Raw genomic sequence first — 19199 nt, forward strand, 5'->3', positions numbered from 1 at the left:
CTAATTTACGAAGGTGCTTTGCAAGAGCTGAGGCAAATGCATGCCACGTTGCACTGCTTGCTCTTCGACTGTTGTGGCTCTGTCTTTCTTTCTATTTCCAAGCTTCTCATGTATTGATTTATTTGTTTGTTTGTTTTATTGTTTAAAGAATAAGAAGGTTATTCTTTACTAACGTTTTCTGCTTTCCCTGCTTTCAATTGATTTGCTGTAGGTAGAGTTTGAAAGGGGAAAGTAAGCGCAATCCCTACGCACTGCTCATTTGACTGTGATTTAATGGTTCTTGCACGTAACAAGAGTGCTGTGGTATCAGTCATCCCCATGAGTCCTTTTGGGACATCTTTATTGCAGAAGCTAGCATAACAAAGGAGGGAACTATAAAGAAGGCCAGAGCTGAATACAGAGCTGGAAAGATGGACTTTCTTGAGGAAGTACTACAAAACCCAAATCAGTATGGCTGGGAGAAGATGTAAAATCATCAATCTGCATAGTTTGGGAAGGCTAGAAAAAGAAAGAGCTGTGATGAGGAACAATAGGATAATGGAGAAGGAAAAACCCTTAAGCTAATTACACAAAACAACTTTCTAGTTAGTTGGCTCTGAAATGTGTGGAGCAGTGAGTCTTCTCGCTGTGGCCATTAGGATCTAACTAGGGAAGCCCTAGGAAATGCAGGAGACTTTGCCAGGAATAACCTCCCAGAGGTTTTTTTCATTCCTGACTGCAGTGCAGTTATGACTAGCACAGACATTGTCACATTGTCTTCACAGATGGGTTGGAAGGCTGAACGGTAGGTGCAGTGGTAACAGGTTTCCTGTTTTTTGTTTAGGGGAGCTGATGGATGGCCGTCGAGGGCTGGTCCCCTCCAATTTTGTTGAGCGAGTTTCAGATGATGACCTCATGACGTTTCTGCCTTCGGAGCCGAATGATCTCACCCATAGTTCATACCAGGAGAAAAGTTTTGTCAGTGCAAGCACCAGCAGTGGAGATAAGAGTGATTTCTCCATTGAAGAGAGTAGCATCAGTCCATTGACCAGTAGAGCAGAAGGAGACCAGGAGGAACCTGTTAGTCATACAGCAGTGCCTTACCCAAGAAAATTGACTTTGATCAAGCAGCTTGCCAGAAGCATAGTTGTAGGCTGGGAACCACCACTTTTGCCAGCTAGCTGCCCAGACATACAAAGCTACAACATCTATGTGGATGAAGAGCTACGTCAAAATGTGAAGAGTGGCTTTCAGACCAAAGCAGTGATTGAAAAGCTGGATTTGGAGACGAAGGCTTACCGTGTATCTGTGCAGACTGTGACAGAGCAAGGCAGCTCTGACAAACTGCGATGCACTTTCTTTGTGGGGCAAGATTTGTGTGTGGCACCAACCATGCTGAAAGTCAGAAGCGTCACTGCCACGTCAGCAGAGGTCATGTGGCTTCCCTGCAACAGCAATTACAACCATGCAGTGTATCTCAATGGGGAGGAATGTGACATAACAAAACCTGGGGTCTACTGGTACACCTTCCGCAACCTGCAACCGAGCACTCAGTATGTTGCCAAGCTGGAGGCCCGGCCCTTGAAAACGCCTTGGGAAGAGGTCCCAGAGGGGCAGGAGCAGAACTCAGCTGTGATACACTTCACTACCCCACTAGCAGGTATCAGAGCAGTCATGCCCGTTGCCACTCTGCATGGAGTGCTTGGAGCAGTGCGCTCTGTCGTTACTTTGCTATGAAGCCTTGGGGCGAAGGGAAGCAAGGTTTATTAGGTCCCAAAGCCTGAGGTGCTGTACTGTTTTGTCTTAATGTTTTTCTTCCTTTCTTTTAAAAATTTATTATCTCTTTTGGTTTTGTTTGCTCTGGGAAGACGTCCCCTTTGCTGATTTGAGCAGCATGCCTCTCAGGACATGGAAGATCTGGTTTGCCATGACCTTGCTCTAAGGGTTGCTGCACCTTGGCCTCAGCTACTTTTGCAAAGTTCTGTTTTCTGTGCATTAAAGCTTTCACAGAAGAGCAGCACCTTATTTTCTCTGGTTCTGTCTATCATTTCCCAAGACTAGCCTGGCTATCCTAGTATGGTTCTGCAGTGGCAAGTCTGGCCTGGGAGTTTTCTCTTTGATTCTAACCAGAGTTTAGCTTAGCTTTATGCTGTAGTCAGGTAAGCAAGAGGGAAATCTGTTTGGTCTCTCGCAGGCACACCTGATGCTCCTTTGGATGTCCAGGTAGAAGCTGGTCCCTCACCAGGAATCCTCGTTATCAGCTGGTTACCTGTCACCATCGACGCCGAAGGATCTTCCAATGGAGTCCGAGTCACCGGTTACGCTGTGTATGCGGACGGACAGAAGGTATTGTGCTGACGGTGTGCAAGGCTGATGTTTGTGCAGGTGGGTGGCTGGAGCCTGGTGCGGGGGTAGCGGGCAGCTGCAGAGCCTCAAGACCTGTAAAGCTTGATCCAGTAAGCATGCCATGAGGAGGCAATGACAGTCCTTGACCTGGAAGAGAATGATATCAGAGAAGGGACAATGCTTGGGCTGTTTGTTTGACGCTGGTATCCTTTTAAAGCGTGGGGAAAAGGAGAGTTAAAACCTGAGTAGGAGGGAATATAGTCATGTTTTATAGAATATCCAGTTTCTGAGATGGTTATGGTAACAATTTCTCTTTACTATTCATTCTTCCCTGATACTGTGCAGAAGGGTGAGAATTGTGCATGCCTGCTCTCAAGAGCTTTGGGGTCTGTCGTTAACTTCGTGTTCAGGAATTGTCGTTCTCAGAAGGGCTGAGCTGTGCACAATAAATAATTGCTCCCTGTTTTTTTGCTTGCAGGCAATAGAAGTTACTTCTCCAACAGCTGGGAGTGTCCTGGTGGACTTGTCCCAGCTTCAGATGTTCCAGGTGTGCCGGGAGGTTTCTGTGAGAACAATGTCTCTGTACGGGGAGTCGGTGGATTCAGTTCCAGCCCAGATTTCCTCAGTCTTGCTGCGAGCCTCTCACCGCTCTTCACCTTCAGATTCTGCTGTTTCTACCACTTTTACCTCTAGACTGCCCCGTGGAGAACCCAGGGGCTCTCTGCCTGCACGCAGCCCACCCACGCACCAGACGGCTGCACTCCCGCTTCAACAAAAAGTCCCCACTGATAGCTCAGATGCCAAATTGACTGATCTCTCCTCCAGCCACGATGGCTCAGCACGATCTCTGCCAGAGAAAGCCTCTTCACCACTGCACCTCTCCTCTCCTAGTGCTTCCTTGGTGCAGGTTTCAGGCACTTCCCCACAGGGATCGGACACTGCACAAGACAAGAAATGCCTGACTGTGCCTCCTCAGCAAGCTGGCAGCACCGTGCTCCCTGGTGAGGGCACGGAGCCTGTCCCTTCAAGGGAAGCAGAATTGGAAGGACTGGGCGAAGGGAAGGAGGCGCAGGTAGGTGCTTACATCTCCTGCTCTCTACTACCTGTGCTGGGAAGGGGAATGGATCATTTGGGGGAATGGAACGAAATGCCACTGAGCATCTTTCTCTTTCTGTGACACACTGTTGCCTTTGGGCCATCGTCCAGTGGTTGGCAAACCAGCAGGGAGTGTTGGCTGCTGTTGCATACCTGGAAGAGCAGCTGAAGCTCACCACATGATTGCATTTGTGCAAGCAGATCAGGAATAGAGTCAGGAAAGCAAGAATTTGTCAGAGATAGAAGGTGAAAAGGATGTTCCCACTGTTGATGATGTCAATGTTAGTCTGGCATTGCTGTGCTCTCTGACTTGAAGGGGTCTTCTCCAGTCTAGTGGGTTTGCACAAGGCAGAATAGGCACTGTAGCATGGTGGAGCACCTTAGTGACCACTACAGCAAGGCAGCCGTGCCTGGAGAAGAACTGGCAAGCTGTTGTGACATTGGGTATTTGGAATCCTGTAGGGTGGGTGAGTGCTTTCAGGGCTTTTTTTAGGACAGTGGTGAGGATGTCTGAGAGCCCCATAAGAAAACAGGTAAATGATCTATAAGGTACTTGCTCTGTGACAAGAGGGAAGTGGGTCCTGTTGGTGTGTGATGTATTATATCAGGAAAAAGGATCTTTTTCCCATTCTGACCTTTGACATCAGGGACTCAGGGGAGTGCTTCAAACTGTTAAATCCAGCACGAGTTTATTAATCGTGGCAATGTGAGCTTGCAAAGGCTCTAAAACTAGTTATTTTCAATATACTTCTGTGGCTTATATGAGCCACGTGTGGTGGCCAGAGCTGCAGCAGTGGAAAGACCGTGTGTCTTCTTGCAGCTAATGGTAGGGAGGGGTTTGTTCCGCTGGCCAACCTTCCCAGCTGCAAATTGCCTGCCAAAATATTCATATGCCAACAGAGCAGAACGCATAGTGTTTGTGTCAGAGGGTTTGGGGTGGTAAGGGCCCCCTTTTGGCGCACAAGTATTGTGTGATACCTCCCCCAGGTTTCATTGTTTGTGATGACCTTTTTTTTGGTTTGTTTTCCAGCTGGAGCAATCTGTAACCAAAGCGCCAGAGCTTGAAAGCCCATCTAACGGTAACCTGAAGATACGTATGGAGACCTGCCATGCGTGCTCTGTGGAAGAGCCACCAAAAGGTCCCAATGCTGAAAGAGAGAAAGAGGCAAAGGAGAAGCACTTGAGCCGGGAGCCTCTGCCTTCCCCCAGCCAGGCTGAGGGCACAGAGGGCACCTTCCAAGATGCAAGTACGGGTGGGATCAGCTGCCAGGAGTTCCTGAGGTTGTCCCCGGGCAAGGAGGCGATGAAAGAAATGTCCAGAGTGAAAAGAGAGGTTTGTTTAACCTTGGTTGAATGTCTCCGCCCATGGAGGGATGTGGATTGTATTTGACACCCCTAGGTTTTACAGTCTTATGTGGTGCTGTTCTTCTGCAGGCTATAAAACATGTCTGCCAGTTGTGTGTGGCTGTGTGTGTGTGTACACGTGCCAGGTGCTGCATTGCGTGCTGCCCAGTTTATTTCCTGCCATACTTCAGCTGTATGTGTAGTAGAGAAAGGTAAAATGCTGCTTTATTGCTGCACCAGAGTGCCTGAGAGGACTGAGGAAATCTGTTTTGCTTTTCAATAGCAAGAAGAAAAAGTATCTGAAATGGGAAGACGACAGCTGACCCTTTTTGCTGAGCACAACCGTAGTTCAGACCTTTCGGATATTTTGGAAGAGGAGGAAGAAGATGAACTGTCTTCGGAAGCTCTGGAAGAGAAGAAATGGGACCAGAGAGAGCCGTGTTACCGGGAGAATGGGGAAAAGGTAACTTGTAGCAGAGTAATGCTTGCGGGGAGTGCCAGTGCAGCCATCCCATGTCATCAGCTCACAGGAGGAGGTGCTGGTCTGAGCCCAGCGCTCTCAACAGTGCTTGGCTGAGTTCCTACCTGCTCTGCTTTTACTCCCAGCGTTGTCTTAAGCAAGTAAAAATGCAAGTATTTTATGAGAGGGAAGGGTGTTTATATGTAATTAATGTACCCAGGGTTTAATTAGTTGGAAAAACACACAATATAATGTGAACTTTAGAACCCAGGGTTAAAAATCAATCCTATTGATCAAGTTCTTAATATAGATATAAACAGTGAACACATAAGCATCTGTAAAGTGCACCCATCTGTAGATCTTGTCGGAATCCACCTTCCCTCCTAAGGCAAAACAGGCACGTAATATTTTGGCCTCAGACCTGCAAGCACTCCTGAATGTGAATAACTTAGTGCAGATCATTTTGCTTAGACCTTGGTGCTCTCTGTAGGACCGGATGGCTTGTAGGAGCGGAGCCGTGGCTTTGCAGTTCAAATGTTGCAAGTGAGGAAATACTGATTGAGCTGAACTGTGAGTGATCGTGTTAATTCATGTTACGAGTTCAAACAGTTTAAGCTAGTTAGTGCATTATTATGCATCTGTGACAGGTAATGTGCTTAAAACTGCATGACTAGAAAGTGGGATGTAATCATACAAATTACGGCGGTGGAGATGAATGTGCATGAGGGAAAGTATTGAGGTTGAATGACTGAGAAATTAGGAAGATTTGCAGGAAATGTGATACGCCTGTATGACAAGAAAGCACCCTCAATTTTTTCATGTGACCAAAGAACATTTGTAGTTTGTTGGTGCTGAGCTGTGTGGCTGCTAGTTCCCAGGAGAGTGGTGCAGCCTTGGGATGGGTCCCCAGAGAGGTGGGGGATGTCCATTCTTTGATGTTTTCAAGCCTCAGCTAAGCAAAGACACTGATTTACTGTTGGCAACAGTCCTGCTGCAGTTAGGAGACTGAACTGGAGGCCACTTCAACCAGTTCTAAGTACTATTCAAGACCAGCTTTTGCTTGGAAAAAGTTATGGACATTGGAATAATCAATAGGCAGCTTACAGCTGCCTTTTTTTCCCCTCACTGTGGTTCAGTTTTTAATTATCTCTGAACAGGCCTGCTCATGCCTGTGGATTAAAACATCAGTAGCTACATATGCTTTGTAAACTATTTGTAAATGTTTTTAGAATATGTCATGAAATAAATTGTCAGGGAAGTTGAACAAGAGCCCTCCAGAGGTATCTTCCAACATAAATTACACTTTGCATCTGGGATTTTACCTTTTTAGTTTAGTATAAATGTAGTAAGAGACAAAACATAAATTCTGCTGTTGGTCCAAGACAAATTTTTAAATTCAGCAGTGTTTTCACAAAAATTTTATGTAACCTGGTAGGCTCTTACCCAGCTGCAAGTGAAATACAAGCCTGTGTGACCCCTTTGAGGTAAAGGGTTTTCATGTGTATTTGTGGCAACTCAATTCACCTGGATTTGCAGACAGTAAATTGCTGTAGAGCCGGACCTTGAGAAGTGGTGGGAAGCGCCTAAGGACAGTCCTCCCATAGCAGCAACATCTCCAAGGGGTGCCTTGCTGCACAGGGTCATTCCTTCTGTTCCAGTGCGAGGACAGAGAGGTAAGGGAGGACTGTGGGTCCTTGTGTGAGCACAGGCTGAGACTCATCCCTGCAGAGGGAGGAACCCAGTCACCGTGAACAGCTGTGGAAGAACTGTGCCTCTCCTGCCCTGTCATCCCAGACTGGGGATGCTGAAGTTGTGGGGAATCAAGTGGGCAGGATGAAAGGTGCTGTAGATAGTTGTGTGTGTAGAGGCAGAGGCTGGGAGGGAGCTCTTCCATGCATTGGCCGTTCTCGCTTTCCGCTGCATTGCTAGTTCATCTGGTTGTCTTTTGCCAGAAGACCCATTGCTCTCTTTTGCTTCCTACCCTTGCTTCGCTGCAGACCACAGTCGCCGCTCCATACTGCTGTGCTGGGAGGGAATCACGTGTAACTTTGCCTCTCTTTTTAATGTGTATTTCCTCTCTTTTTTCCTTTGCTTGTCCTGGCTGTGGCTTTTCTCGGGGGCTGGGTACAGATGGATCTTTGTGATACTGACAGCGATGAGGAGATTCTGGAGAGGATACTAGAGCTCCCGCTTCAGAAGAACCACAGCAAGAAATTGTTTAGCATCCCTGAAGTGACTGAGGATGAGGATGAAGATGAGGATGAGAAGTGTGCTATGGAGGAAAAGGCAGACCCTCAAGACTCCTTGGAAATGGTTGCCTACCGTTCAGGAAGGACAGAGAAGCCACTCAACATCAAGGAGCCATCTCTAAAGGCAGATGGGAGTAATACTTCCACGGATCTGTCCACTCAGACTCCACGGGAGGAACGTGGTGTTAAGGAGAGCAGAGGGGATGCTGACCATGCAAATCCTGCCTTTGACCAGCTGGCCTGGAGTCAGAAGAAGACAAACTGGAACTGGGGCTACCAGGAGAATGATCCGAAGTCTGGGACTGGGGCAAGTCCCACCTGGAGCAAGAAGAAAGGAAATAATTACCGAGAGAAGAGCCGAAGTCGGCCTGAGATGGGTAGGAAGAGACAGAATGATTTAACAGAGCACTGCAGTCGTCTGCTGGGCAACTGCAGCCAGATGGGAGGCGGGTTATACAGAGCTCCTAGCCTCAGGGAAGAGCTGAATGTTGTGAGCAGTGCTGGTGGTAAGGAGGGGTTTGATATGTACAGTCGTGCCAGACAAGGCACCTCACGAAAAAACCACACGAAAGCAGTGGTTTCAGGGTTTGCAGAACCTGCTGTGATGGCAACACACCGCTCCAGCCCCAGGAGCCTGGAAATAGACATTGAATATGACTCTGAAGATGATCAGGATTCGACCTGTGCATCCCCCACTGAGAGCAGGCCCTGGCCAGAAAGGCCCCAGAGCTGTCAGGGGGACTGGAGTGATTGCTCCAGTCAATCTGAGGTTGCCCATACGGATGGCAGAAGGGACCTGACCAGACTGGAGATGATGGAAGAGCAGGGTGTGGAGTGGGCTGGGTGTCCGAGCCGGCGCCTGCGATTCTTCAGCCGGGAGAAGGAAGCGCTGAGATGTGAGAGCAGTTCTGAGGAGCAGGGCTGGGAGCTGGACTGTAAGTCACCTGGCTGGAGAAAGAGGGTCGAACATCCTTCGAAGGGGATACGTAGCACCTCCTTGCACAAAAGGGTTGGGTGACTTTTCCTATTCTGGCTTTGAAGCAGCTTGCAGTGGCATTAGCTTCCCTCTGCTTCCCTGGCCTGCCTGTATCTTGCTTTGTTTGGTGTTGTCCAGAGAAAGGACCCTCCTCTAGGATTGTCTGGAAGAATATCTGAGAGATTCTGTAGTTCTGTGCTGCTCCGTGGCTTTTCTTCTATTAGCTGCTTCCGCTTTTCCTGCTAACTGACCAAGTGTCACCGATGCAGTATTCCTTTTCGCACTGGGTCTTCCTCCCCGCAGCAGTGGGGAGGCTGTGGGACCCACATAAAAACCCCTGGTGAAATAAGCTGATTTGTGAAAGCTTTGTGTAGATGATGGCTGTAATGTCATTGCCTCCCCTCGCAATGCCCTTTCCTGTGTCCTTACGCTCACCAAGGGGATTGTCACTGGTGCCTGGCAGGGTGCCTGCCTGTACTTAGTTCTGTTTTCCAGCTCCCTTGGTATTTTCAGCTCTAGAGCGTCCCTGAAGAGGAATGTTGCATTTGGATGCACTGCTCTTTGTGGAGTGCGTTTGGGCTGAGCGCTGTTCGCAGGAGTTGGAAGACAGAGGCTGCTACTAACTCTCTGGTGGTTCCTGTTGCAGGCGTCCGGTAATAAAGATCCTAGGGGCCAGGAGCTGCCTGGCACAGCCGCCTGGCAGGCTCCCAGCAGAAGGGGGAACAAGAGCGTAAGAAGAAGCCAAATGCAGAAACCTTTACTCTCTAGTCCAGGTGAGTGGGCAAGAGGGCAAGAGGTGGGCAGCAGGAGAGAGGGAGGCTATTGGAAATGGCAGGGGAGAGGCTAGTAAGCAGTATTTGAGCCGTGCAGGGCTACGGCAGGGGAATGGTGCTGACATTCTCTCTGGTGTGTCCCGTTTATGCACAGGTCCTCCAAGGAACAGCGCTTCAGAAACCTCCGTTAAAGATGATGGCATTAGAATATTTGTGGCTCTCTTTGACTACGATCCCGTTTCTATGTCTCCTAACCCTGATGCAGCAGAAGAGGAGCTCCCATTTAAGGAGGGACAGATCCTAAAAGTAAGAGCACACCTTAGTGAATGTCTCCTACTCTGTATGGATCCATCTGATGTTCCAGGGACAGCATAGGCCTTGGGAGGCAGAGCCTCCTTCATCTTGGGAGTTTCCTTAGTTTCCCTTTCTCCTTTCTCTGTGCATCTCAGTCCCTGTGGCATAAACAATCTCTGGCCTGTCTTTTCCCTTGCAGGTATGTGGAGACAAGGATGCCGATGGCTTTTACAGGGGTGAGTGTGCAGGAAGGGAGGGGTACATTCCCTGCAACATGGTGTCAGAAGTCCAGGTGGAGAACAATGAAATCAAGAAGCAGCTGCTCAAGCAAGGGTTCCTGCCTGCCGACACACCGATGGAGAGCATAGGTACTGTGTCTCCTTTATGTGTGTGCTGTGTCAGTGTGCTGCTTTGCTGAAATGGGAAAAGCTCGGTTGTGCTGTCAGGCTGTGTGGCCAGCGCAGCCCACCAAAGCTATCTCTAGGGCTGGTCTCCAGGATCTGAAGGTTTGTTTAGTGGCTGTTGAAGTAGCAAGCAGGGAGGTCTCAATGGATGAGGGAGGCAGGTGTTCTGAGGTCTTAGTTCAGGACTCTACTGCACCACAGAGCTGCCCAGGGCTGCATTTGCAGCTGCCTGAGCAGGGTAAAACAGCACAAGTGTGGGTCTGATGGCAAAGGTGAGCCCTGACATGGACTGAGCTATTCTACCGCCTGTCACAGGCAGTGGAGGAAAAAACCCAACCAACCTCCCAAGAAACCCCAAACCCAAGAAAAAAAGAAGCAATCCAGCTTGTTTCCATTACCCTGCAGGGAGACCCAGTGTCCAGCCCTAGAGGCTGAAGTACTGACAGTGCCAGCCCTAAATGTGGGTCCCTGGAAGGTTGATCCTGAGGAGCACAGGGGTCGAAGGAGCCTGTTGCTTTCACTTTGTGGCTATGTGATTTTTTTTTGGTACGTTTGTGTCCTTTGACCTCTCTCATGTCTAGGGAGAGGAGAGATTTGAGTAAGACTTTTTTCAGACTTGGGGCATTCATAATGTTTCTCCTGCATGCATCCTCTGGTGTCCAGAGATGCCTAGACGCCTGTGGTGGCCTTTGTCCCTATGTGGATACACAAGGCTCTCTGTCCCCTGCCCCGCTGCTTACTCTCAGAAGAATAAAGAAGCTTAATAGCTCTGAGACTTTGTGAAACATAGTGGGTTTGAAAGTTTTCAGGAGGGGAGTAGTAGTGAAAAAGACATACCTTATGGGTGCATGCGGAGAGGAAACCTTGTTGCCTTAGGCAGCCAGGCTGTGTGTACCTCTGTTGTTTTACTACTGCCATAAACCCATATTACAGCCTTGTAACTAAGAAAATGCCTTGGAGGGGCTGGTCTGGGAACTGCTTCTGCAGGCTCCTCTGGGGGCTCCTCCAGTACTGACCCTGCTCAGTGCAGAAGCTTTAGCTAGAGACCTCCCCAGATCCCTTCCCACCTGACTGAGGTGAGGTGCTCCTCACCTGGCTTTTTTCAGGTGTTGATGGTACAAGGTTTTATTTTATCTTTATGATGCTGCTTCTGAAAGACAAAGTGCAGCCAAGTTTGTCTGATGTGTACTGTGGTATGGCTGAGGGGCAAAAATACAATGTGGATTTCTGTGTGTGTTTGGGATGTGAATCATGCCTCATCTGAGTCCACATACGAGAAATGGAGATCTGGGCTTTGCCCACAGAAATCACGGTGTCTGCTTCCCGGGGGAGGCACGTCATGCTACTCTGTTGCCTGTTCGCTCTTCAAGGTGCTTTTCACTTTCCATTCACTGTCTGTTTCTCTTGTCTATTTATTTGCTTTTTTGGATTTTTATTAAGGAAATGGCACTTTTTCTCCACCTCCACGCCGCCAAACCGTCCCTCCTCCAAAACCCAGACGCTCCAAGAAAGGTCTGTGTCACCCACTGCTTCCTCTTTGATTTTTGCAATAGGATTATAGGCTGCATTGAATTTTTACTACTTGCTTACAGGACCTTCAGATGTTTGTCTCTGTACGACTGCTAGGAAGTGGGAAGAGAGCCCATCCCTGTGCTGGTGTTAAGTTTTTAACAACAGTGATGTCTTTTATAGTTTTGGAGGTTGACCTTTGCTTCTTGTTACGTCCCTGAGTCATGGTTACTGGCATAGACTTTGAGTTGCATGCACAGTTTGCTTCTGTTGTTCGCTGCCTTGGTCTTTGTTCTTTTTATTGTTGTTCATCAGTTGTGTCCTGTGGTCACTGTTGAAAGATGAACTCTCACTGATGAGACATTTTCTTCCCCCAGCAGGGCTGGATAAACAGGAGAAGTACAAGTCTCACCCAGGTGAGAATTGCTCCTTCTTACTATGAGTAGATAATGCATGATCGTAATACAGACGCGTTTTGCGGTCAAGGGCCAGTGCAAGACCCTGTAGTGCTGCTTCAGAGCACTATAAGAAAACGGTCATTCTCACGAAAGAAGAGTTTTAGTTCTTTTAATTTAGTAGTGGGTACAGTGGCCTTTGACTAAACAGGGAGGGTTTGAAGGTGGAGGGCACGCATGGTTGTGCTTTGGAGGAGCAGGGAAATCTCTTACTCATCTGATGCCACAGTCTTTAAAGTCCAAGGTCCCTTGAGAGAGTGCTCACTCTGCTTCGGTGCACAGTCATCTGTTTGCCAAGCCTGCAAACCCCTTGCTAGCCCATCCAGTGTTGATCTGAAGCAGGGTTTACATCTCTAAGATGAAGGACTGGACAATGTGTGTTTTCTCTAACACCAGACTTTGGTTTTGTAGGCTCAGAGCAGGTCTGTAAGTAACGGGGCTGAGCAGGCAGGTGGTTGTGACAGTGCAGCGTGTTCCCTGGATGATGAGGCCTGTGCTTCCCTTTGTGCTGAGCTCTGCTGTGGCTGGGTTGCAGGTGGATGCTGTCCAGGTCTCTTTCTGTTCCTCTGGCACTTGGAGGACACGTTTTGTAGCTCAGTAGCAGAGCATTGTGTGGAAGGAAGAGAAATGTCCATTCGAGACCCTATAAAGAGACTGCTGTCCTCTGTGTGTGTATATACATACACATATACATGTGTGTGTGTATAAATAGAAAACAAAATAAAACATTTCTCTCTATATAGGCAGGACACCAGGATGTTGGAATGGGGAGATGTCCCCACTTTTGTGCTTGTGAGGTGATACAGGAGATCAGAAAACTTCTTTTCCACATGTCTCTAGGGCCTCTAAGATCTCTCTCCCGTTCAGTTTCCCCCTAGTATTCTTTTTGCTCAGTCCACTCCAAGAATGGTGAAGGAGTTGCTGTGATTTGGGATTTTGTCCTAGAACTTCCAGCTCAGGGTATTTTATTTTATTTTTGTCCTGCAGGACAGAAGCATAAAGACTTTGAAGCTGAACTGCTGACTCCTCGAAGTATGGTGGCTATCTTTGACTATAACCCTAAGGAGAGCTCTCCAAATGCAGATGTAGAGGTAACGACCAGCTGCTCACTCCTTTTATAGGTCTCTTTTTCCTCTCTCTTTTTTTCTTCTGTCCCAAGACACTTAGCACTTTGGTCAAAACAGAGACGATTGCAGCTTGGCAACGTTACAGCTCAAAAGGGGTTGGCTGAAGTCATGAAATGTAGAGTTTGTGATACATTCTCTGCTGCGTTCTCTGATAACAGTGTTCAGTTATCTCTGAAGAATATGAAGCAATATACCCCTAAGGATTTTCAGTATGTGTCTCAAACTACGTGAGCATCCCATGGCCTCATAGCATCCTCTAGTGATAGAGAGAACTAAGGCAGATCTGGGTGGGAGGAAGCAGCCCCTGCTGTTAGCAGCTGATCCAGGGCACGCTTGGTAAAAGGAAAAACCTGCAAGTCAACACAGTGGCCTCCCTCCCTCAGGGTGAGATTGTGCAAGCAGCTCAGGGTGACCTTGTGTTGCTGGTGAGAAATTGCAGGCAGTGCTGCTTCTGTGACCGTTCTTCTTTTGCTCTTTGCAGGCTGAACTGACTTTCAGTGCCGGGGATGTTATCACTGTGTTTGGGTCCATGGACGATGATGGATTCTATTATGTAAGTGCAGGGATTGGGAAGGTGCTGTGGCTACACCTGAAATCCTTGGAGTCCATCTAGTGGCAGGAGAGCAGAAATCAGGAAACAAAAAATTCTGCTTTTGGGGAAAAAAAATAAATCCACATCTGCTTAGTGCAGGGCATATTGTTTCTAGCAGTCAGTGCTCCTCCTGTAAACCCAATATACAAATGGTTCTGAGTTTATTTCTTGGCATAACCTGACTGCAGGTTTCCCAAAGCCTGGGATGCATTTTTCAGTATATACATCAGCTGAATCAGCATCTGTTATAAGCTGATTGTCACCAAGCACTCAGACACGTGGTCTCATCCAGGACAGGAGGCTAAAATGGTAACAAGATGGTAATAAGAATAAAAAATGGATGATGACCCCCATCCGGCCATACTTCAGTGTATCAACTTCAGCAAGCACTGGTATCTGTTTAATTACTGTGCATACCTGGGGACTGTGCCTGCCAACGAGCTGTGTGCTAGACACAATCCTTGGCCCTTGAATCATCCACCTTTTCCTGCACAGAAAGCAGTGTGTCTTCACACATCAAAGTTGAGGTTCAGCTCTGGGAAAAGTCTGGAGGGGATCACTGTGAATGTTTTGTGTGACTTCTTTTATAGTGTTGGCCAAACAACATTGCTGGGGTTGTTTTTGTCTTACCCAACCACCTGCTGTTGAACTGGAGGCAATTTTTTAGGAATACAGCCAAGCTTGCTTTGCAGGTCTGGACCTCAGTGAGCGTTGAGGCAATGCCTACAGGACATTGTACCAGTAGTACCTCATTCTTTAAAAAAATATATAAATACCAGAGCAAATCAAAGGCCTATAGAAAGCTTGTGGCACAGTCATAGTCCAGTTGCTTCCAGGATAGCAGTGGAAGTTTTTTGAGTTTGTAGAAGTGACCATGAACACGTTTGTCATGGCTTGCTGCCATCTTTACTTTCTTCTGTGTTTCTGCGCTCTGAATTGTTCCACAACTAAGCAAGAATGTGAGTAGTGTCATTTGTTGGGGATCCTTCCAACATGAGTGTGTTCCTGGGCTTCTCTCAGACCATAGCCTAGCCTTCTTTGCATGGGGCTGCTCCTCTGTTTATTATTTCTCCATCAGCCAGGAAACCTGATGTGAGAACTGAATGTTGATCTTGCAGGGAGAGCTGAACCAACAGAGAGGACTTGTCCCATCTAACTTCTTGGAAGCTGTAGCTTCAGATGGAGGCACAGTCGAGGAACTTCATTCAAAGGATAAAGAAGCTTTTCCACTGAGTGCTGAGAGCCAGGTAAGATTGTGTGACTTTGCATAGTATGGACGTTCAAACTGTGATGTGGCTGGAGCTTGGGCATTGCGCAGCATGCAGCATCTGATGGAATCATTTGAATTATTGCATGCAGTTCAGTTCATCCCATGGGAGGTGCTCACAAGTTTAGAAGGGAGTGCTAGGAGCCCTTCTTGAAGACAGAATCACAGAATCACAGAATGTTAGGGATTGGAAGGGACCTCGAAAGATCATCTAGTCCAATCCCCCTGCCGGAGCAGGATTGCCTAGATCTTATCACACAGGAAAGCGTCCAGGCGGGTTTTGAATGTCTCCAGAGAAGGAGACTCCACAACCTCTCTGGGCAGCCTGTTCCAGTGTTCGGTCACCCTCACCGTAAAGAAGTTTTTCCTCATATTTATGTGGAACCTCCTGTGTTCCAGCTTGCACCCATTGCCCCTTGTCCTGTCAAGGGATGTCACTGAGAAGAGCCTGGCTCCATCCTCATGACACTTGCCCTTTACATATTTATAAACATTGATGAGAAGCTAAAGAGACCCAGCTCCCTCAACCTCTCCTCATAAGGGAGATGTTCCACCCCCTTAATCATCTTCGTGGCTCTGTGCTGGACTCTGTCTAGCAGTTCCCTGTCCTTCTTGAACTGAGGGGCCCAGAACTGGACACAATATTCCAGATGCGGCCTCACCAGGGCAGAGTAGAGGGGGAGGAGAACTTCTCTTGACCTGCTAACCACACCCCTTCTAATACACCCCAGGATGCCACTGGCCTTCTTGGCCACAAGGGCACATTGCTGGCTCATGGTCATCCTGCTGTCCACTAGGACCCCCAGGTCTAGCCCTTCTCTCCAGCATCAACCAGCAGCAACAAGGGCCTGTTTCAGATGCCAGGGGTCATTTATTCCAGCCCCAGCCTGGGTCCTCCCAGAAACCATGGGGAAATTCCAACCTTCAGGGCTTGGAGAGCTGATCTACCACTTGCAGATGTGAAGGGTTTGGCTTAGCTAATGGTGTTTTCTTAAGGGCAAGTAAGAGAGGAATTTGTCTGGTAAACAGGGTAACATATGCAACAAATCTGCCCTTATTTCAAGTATTGCTATTTGCATCCCTCTCTTCTGTTTTACTGGTGAGGAAACTACGACACCGGTTTGACCTGCCGTGTCCCAGGCTTTGTCATGGGCCTTACAGGGTAGCAAGGTCCTGTCTGCTCTGCTGCTGTGCAGGCAGCACGAGCTGCTCCTGCTTGCTGCCCTGCAGCTTGCTGCTGCTCCACTTTCTTCTCTGCTTTCCACTGGTGCTGGGTTCAGCAGTAGGTGACTGTTCCCCTGGACACAGCAGTTTGGCCCGGATGTCCCTGCACGCTTTAGGCTGTAAGCTTTTTTCCTGTGGTTCATGACACCTGTTTTTTTTAACAGAAATGCTTTCAAATGTGGTAAAAGCAACCCACATAAAATAGGCATGTTTCAGGCTTGCCTGGCCTTCGGACCTTTCCATTTGTGTCCACTTCTGTCTGCCAGAGATCCAACAGCACTTCCCCTTGCATTGGCTCTGACTTTGGGTCTGCAGAGCAGGAAGCTGTTGCCTTAGGTCAGGATCAATTTGGTTGTTTGGGTACTTGACTGATCCATGAGCTGCTATTCTTCGTAGTCTGAAGTCTGGGCACTTGGAAAATTCAGTTGATGATGATTAAGCCAATTTTATTTCGGTGGGAATCCACATTAACTGTCTAGGCATGACTTTATGTTGGCTGCTTCTGTGTAGTGACAAACTGCCTCCTGTCCCGCTGCCTCCCTGCTTCACCAGGATCCCTGTCCTGGGTGGTTCTGGCTTAGCACTCTTGAACTACGTGCAGTCCTGCCTCCTGCTTGTGCTTTGCTATCCAGATCTATCTAAACAGCTTCCAAATACGAAGAGCATGTTTTCCCCCTCTTAAAAGCGGTGCATTTACCCTGCTCGTAACCAAACTGGTGTTAGTTAATGATGTTTAAATATATTTAGTGATTACTGAGGAGAGACAGAACCTGACCCCACTGAGTTTTTGGCTCTGTCCCAGCAATCTCAGCCTCCCTACCTATGGGCAGAACACCTGATGGGTAAGGCAGAGGGAGTACCTCCTCTGTAAAACATACATATTCAAAGGGCCATCCCTGAGCTGGAATGAACTCTCACAGTGATACAGCCATGCCTGTGGCTTTCCAAACTCCAGTGACGTATTCACTCCATAGAGTTAAGGAACTGGCTCGTTAAAGTGTGCTGTTGGCATATCCAACACAAACAGAAGCACCTTTGCTGCTGCTGTTTGGGATGGGGGGAGTCAGGGCTATGCAAAAAATCACCAAAGGCAAAAGGTGCATGGCAGCCTCTGAAGTATTGTTTGAATCTTCTGAAAGGCAGCATGGCAAAACTGACTCCCATCACATCGACCAGTCCCAGCTTGAGACCTAACACATCATGGGGCATGCGTATGCACCGTGGCATCATGGCAGAGCTTTGTACTTGCATTAAAGCTAGTTCCAATTTAACAGAAGCTTCTCCAGCATGATCATGAGAGATTTTTAAATCACTTGTAACTTCTTGGATTTGATGTTTTCACCCTGTCTGTTCTTTGCACTTCCCTTCCTCCTGCTGCTGTGCCAAAGGCCTGAGAATAAGGACAATTCACTTTCCAAATTGAACTGGGGAAGGTGGATCATTTTGAATTATTTCTAGGTAAATCTTCAAATGCTGGCAGCTGAAAAAGGTGAAGCAGTTTAACTTTCAAACTGGCAACAATTGGGGATTAGATTAAGTGATAAAAAGTACAGCACAAAGAGGAGTATCCAAGAAGTTATGGTCACAAGCTAGGGCCCTGAAACCCTCATGCTCACCACCTTAGAGCAGTTGCTTTAACGCTGCGGCTGTTGAATGAGTATTTTTGCCTCAATAATATGCAGTTTCTGTCAAAGACTGATTGTAAAGCACCTTCAGAAAGTGTTTAATTCTAATGGATTTCATGTATTTATTTCTGCCTGTATTATGCACCCGTGACGGTTCTTTTCTTCAGAGAATGAGGAAGAGAAGAGTCCAGTGATAGATATGAATGATACATAGAGAGAGAGAGCAACCATGTAAGTCTGTGTGAGAAGACCTCTTCAATCTCCCACCCAGCCTAGAATATTAAAGGGTCCTGCACCTGTAGTTTACTCATTTTCTCGCTAGTAGTTTGACAGGCTGGTTTGGGGCTCTGCTAGCAAGTCCACCTTCAAAATCTCTGGTGGCAGACCTTTACCTGCCAGATTGGTTCTATATTAAAGACAAGCAATGATCTGTTCAGCACATGAAGTCCAATTGTTTGGAACAATTATCTGGTGGTTTTGGGGACCGTGATGGGACTGTACTGGATATTCAGGTTTAGAAAAGACCTGCTTTGTAATTCAGCCTGGCCCTTCTATCACCGTTCAAGCACGTCAACAGCCTTTGCAAGGTTGTGCTCAGGCTGAGCACACCCCCTATTCAACCTGTAGTTTTTTTCTTCTTGATTTTACTCCTTTCTGAGTATAGTCCTGAAAAACCCCTGCACACCATCACTTTAAGAAAGTAATAACATCTAGTCCCTAAAACCAACCTTGTGTGGATAATTGTTCTGTTTGATAACACTTAAACCAATTTTGGGGCTGGGGTGGGGTGAGACCCCTGGTTTTGGGGGGCAGGGGGAGCAGATCTGTGTTTTTCTTAGTTTCAAACATTGTTTTCCTGAAATTGTGCAAATCATTAATACCTGAGACAGCACTGAAAACCACCCCCTGAAACCTAACATGACTCTTCTGTTTATCAGCCCTAATACCTTTTATCAGGATCTTGACAGAGCAATTATTCCTTCATGTTTCTCTTAGAGAAGAAACCCTAATTTTAGTATCATTTGTCTCTTACCAGATGAATCTGTGAACTGGTTCTGTTGCTTTTCTGTCATATAGAGACCTCTGAGAATATCTGCACATGCTTATGTGTGAGAGTGCCCCTGTGTGTGGAAATCTGCCTGGGTATCGTACACCAGAGCTGGGAATCAGCAGGACTTTTCAAGCACAAGGACAGGAAACTGCTAGTCACTTCCTTTTAACTGCTCAATATTTGATAATGACTTTGATACTGCAGTATCCTTATTACAGTAAATAATTGTGACATTTGTGAGTTGGTCTGGGTACCTGCTTCTCCTTTTGCATAGCTCTACAGGAGAAATTGTATAAGATTTGTTGGGCCACTTCAGATCTGCCCTAAAACTGTCCCACCTTTGCCAGAAAAATGGTTTCCAGTGGTGCATGGGCACCAAGCCTCCGCTGCCCTGGCTGCACAGGGGCCACTGTTGCAGAAGCCTCCCAG

General features: G+C 47.5%; 1 protein-coding gene across 1 annotated transcript in view; it reads left to right on the forward strand.

Moving 5' to 3' along the window:
• The window catches only part of TSPOAP1 (TSPO associated protein 1), a 41289-nt gene extending 23346 nt beyond the window's left edge, over window positions 1-17943 (forward strand). Inside the window, exons 18-32 of the mRNA XM_068415961.1 lie at window positions 824-1639; window positions 2174-2325; window positions 2804-3397; window positions 4451-4753; window positions 5048-5227; window positions 7355-8482; window positions 9096-9222; window positions 9377-9528; window positions 9716-9884; window positions 11361-11432; window positions 11810-11845; window positions 12872-12975; window positions 13493-13564; window positions 14722-14850; window positions 17887-17943. Coding sequence (XP_068272062.1) covers window positions 824-1639; window positions 2174-2325; window positions 2804-3397; window positions 4451-4753; window positions 5048-5227; window positions 7355-8482; window positions 9096-9222; window positions 9377-9528; window positions 9716-9884; window positions 11361-11432; window positions 11810-11845; window positions 12872-12975; window positions 13493-13564; window positions 14722-14850; window positions 17887-17913 — 4061 coding nt within the window. The 3' untranslated portion in view covers window positions 17914-17943. The remainder of the gene's footprint in view (window positions 1-823; window positions 1640-2173; window positions 2326-2803; window positions 3398-4450; window positions 4754-5047; window positions 5228-7354; window positions 8483-9095; window positions 9223-9376; window positions 9529-9715; window positions 9885-11360; window positions 11433-11809; window positions 11846-12871; window positions 12976-13492; window positions 13565-14721; window positions 14851-17886) is intronic.
• The last annotated feature ends 1256 nt before the right edge of the window (window positions 17944-19199 follow it).

This window comes from Nyctibius grandis, chromosome 18 (genome assembly GCF_013368605.1).
Source record: "Nyctibius grandis isolate bNycGra1 chromosome 18, bNycGra1.pri, whole genome shotgun sequence".
Classification (NCBI taxonomy): Eukaryota; Metazoa; Chordata; class Aves; order Nyctibiiformes; family Nyctibiidae; genus Nyctibius; species Nyctibius grandis.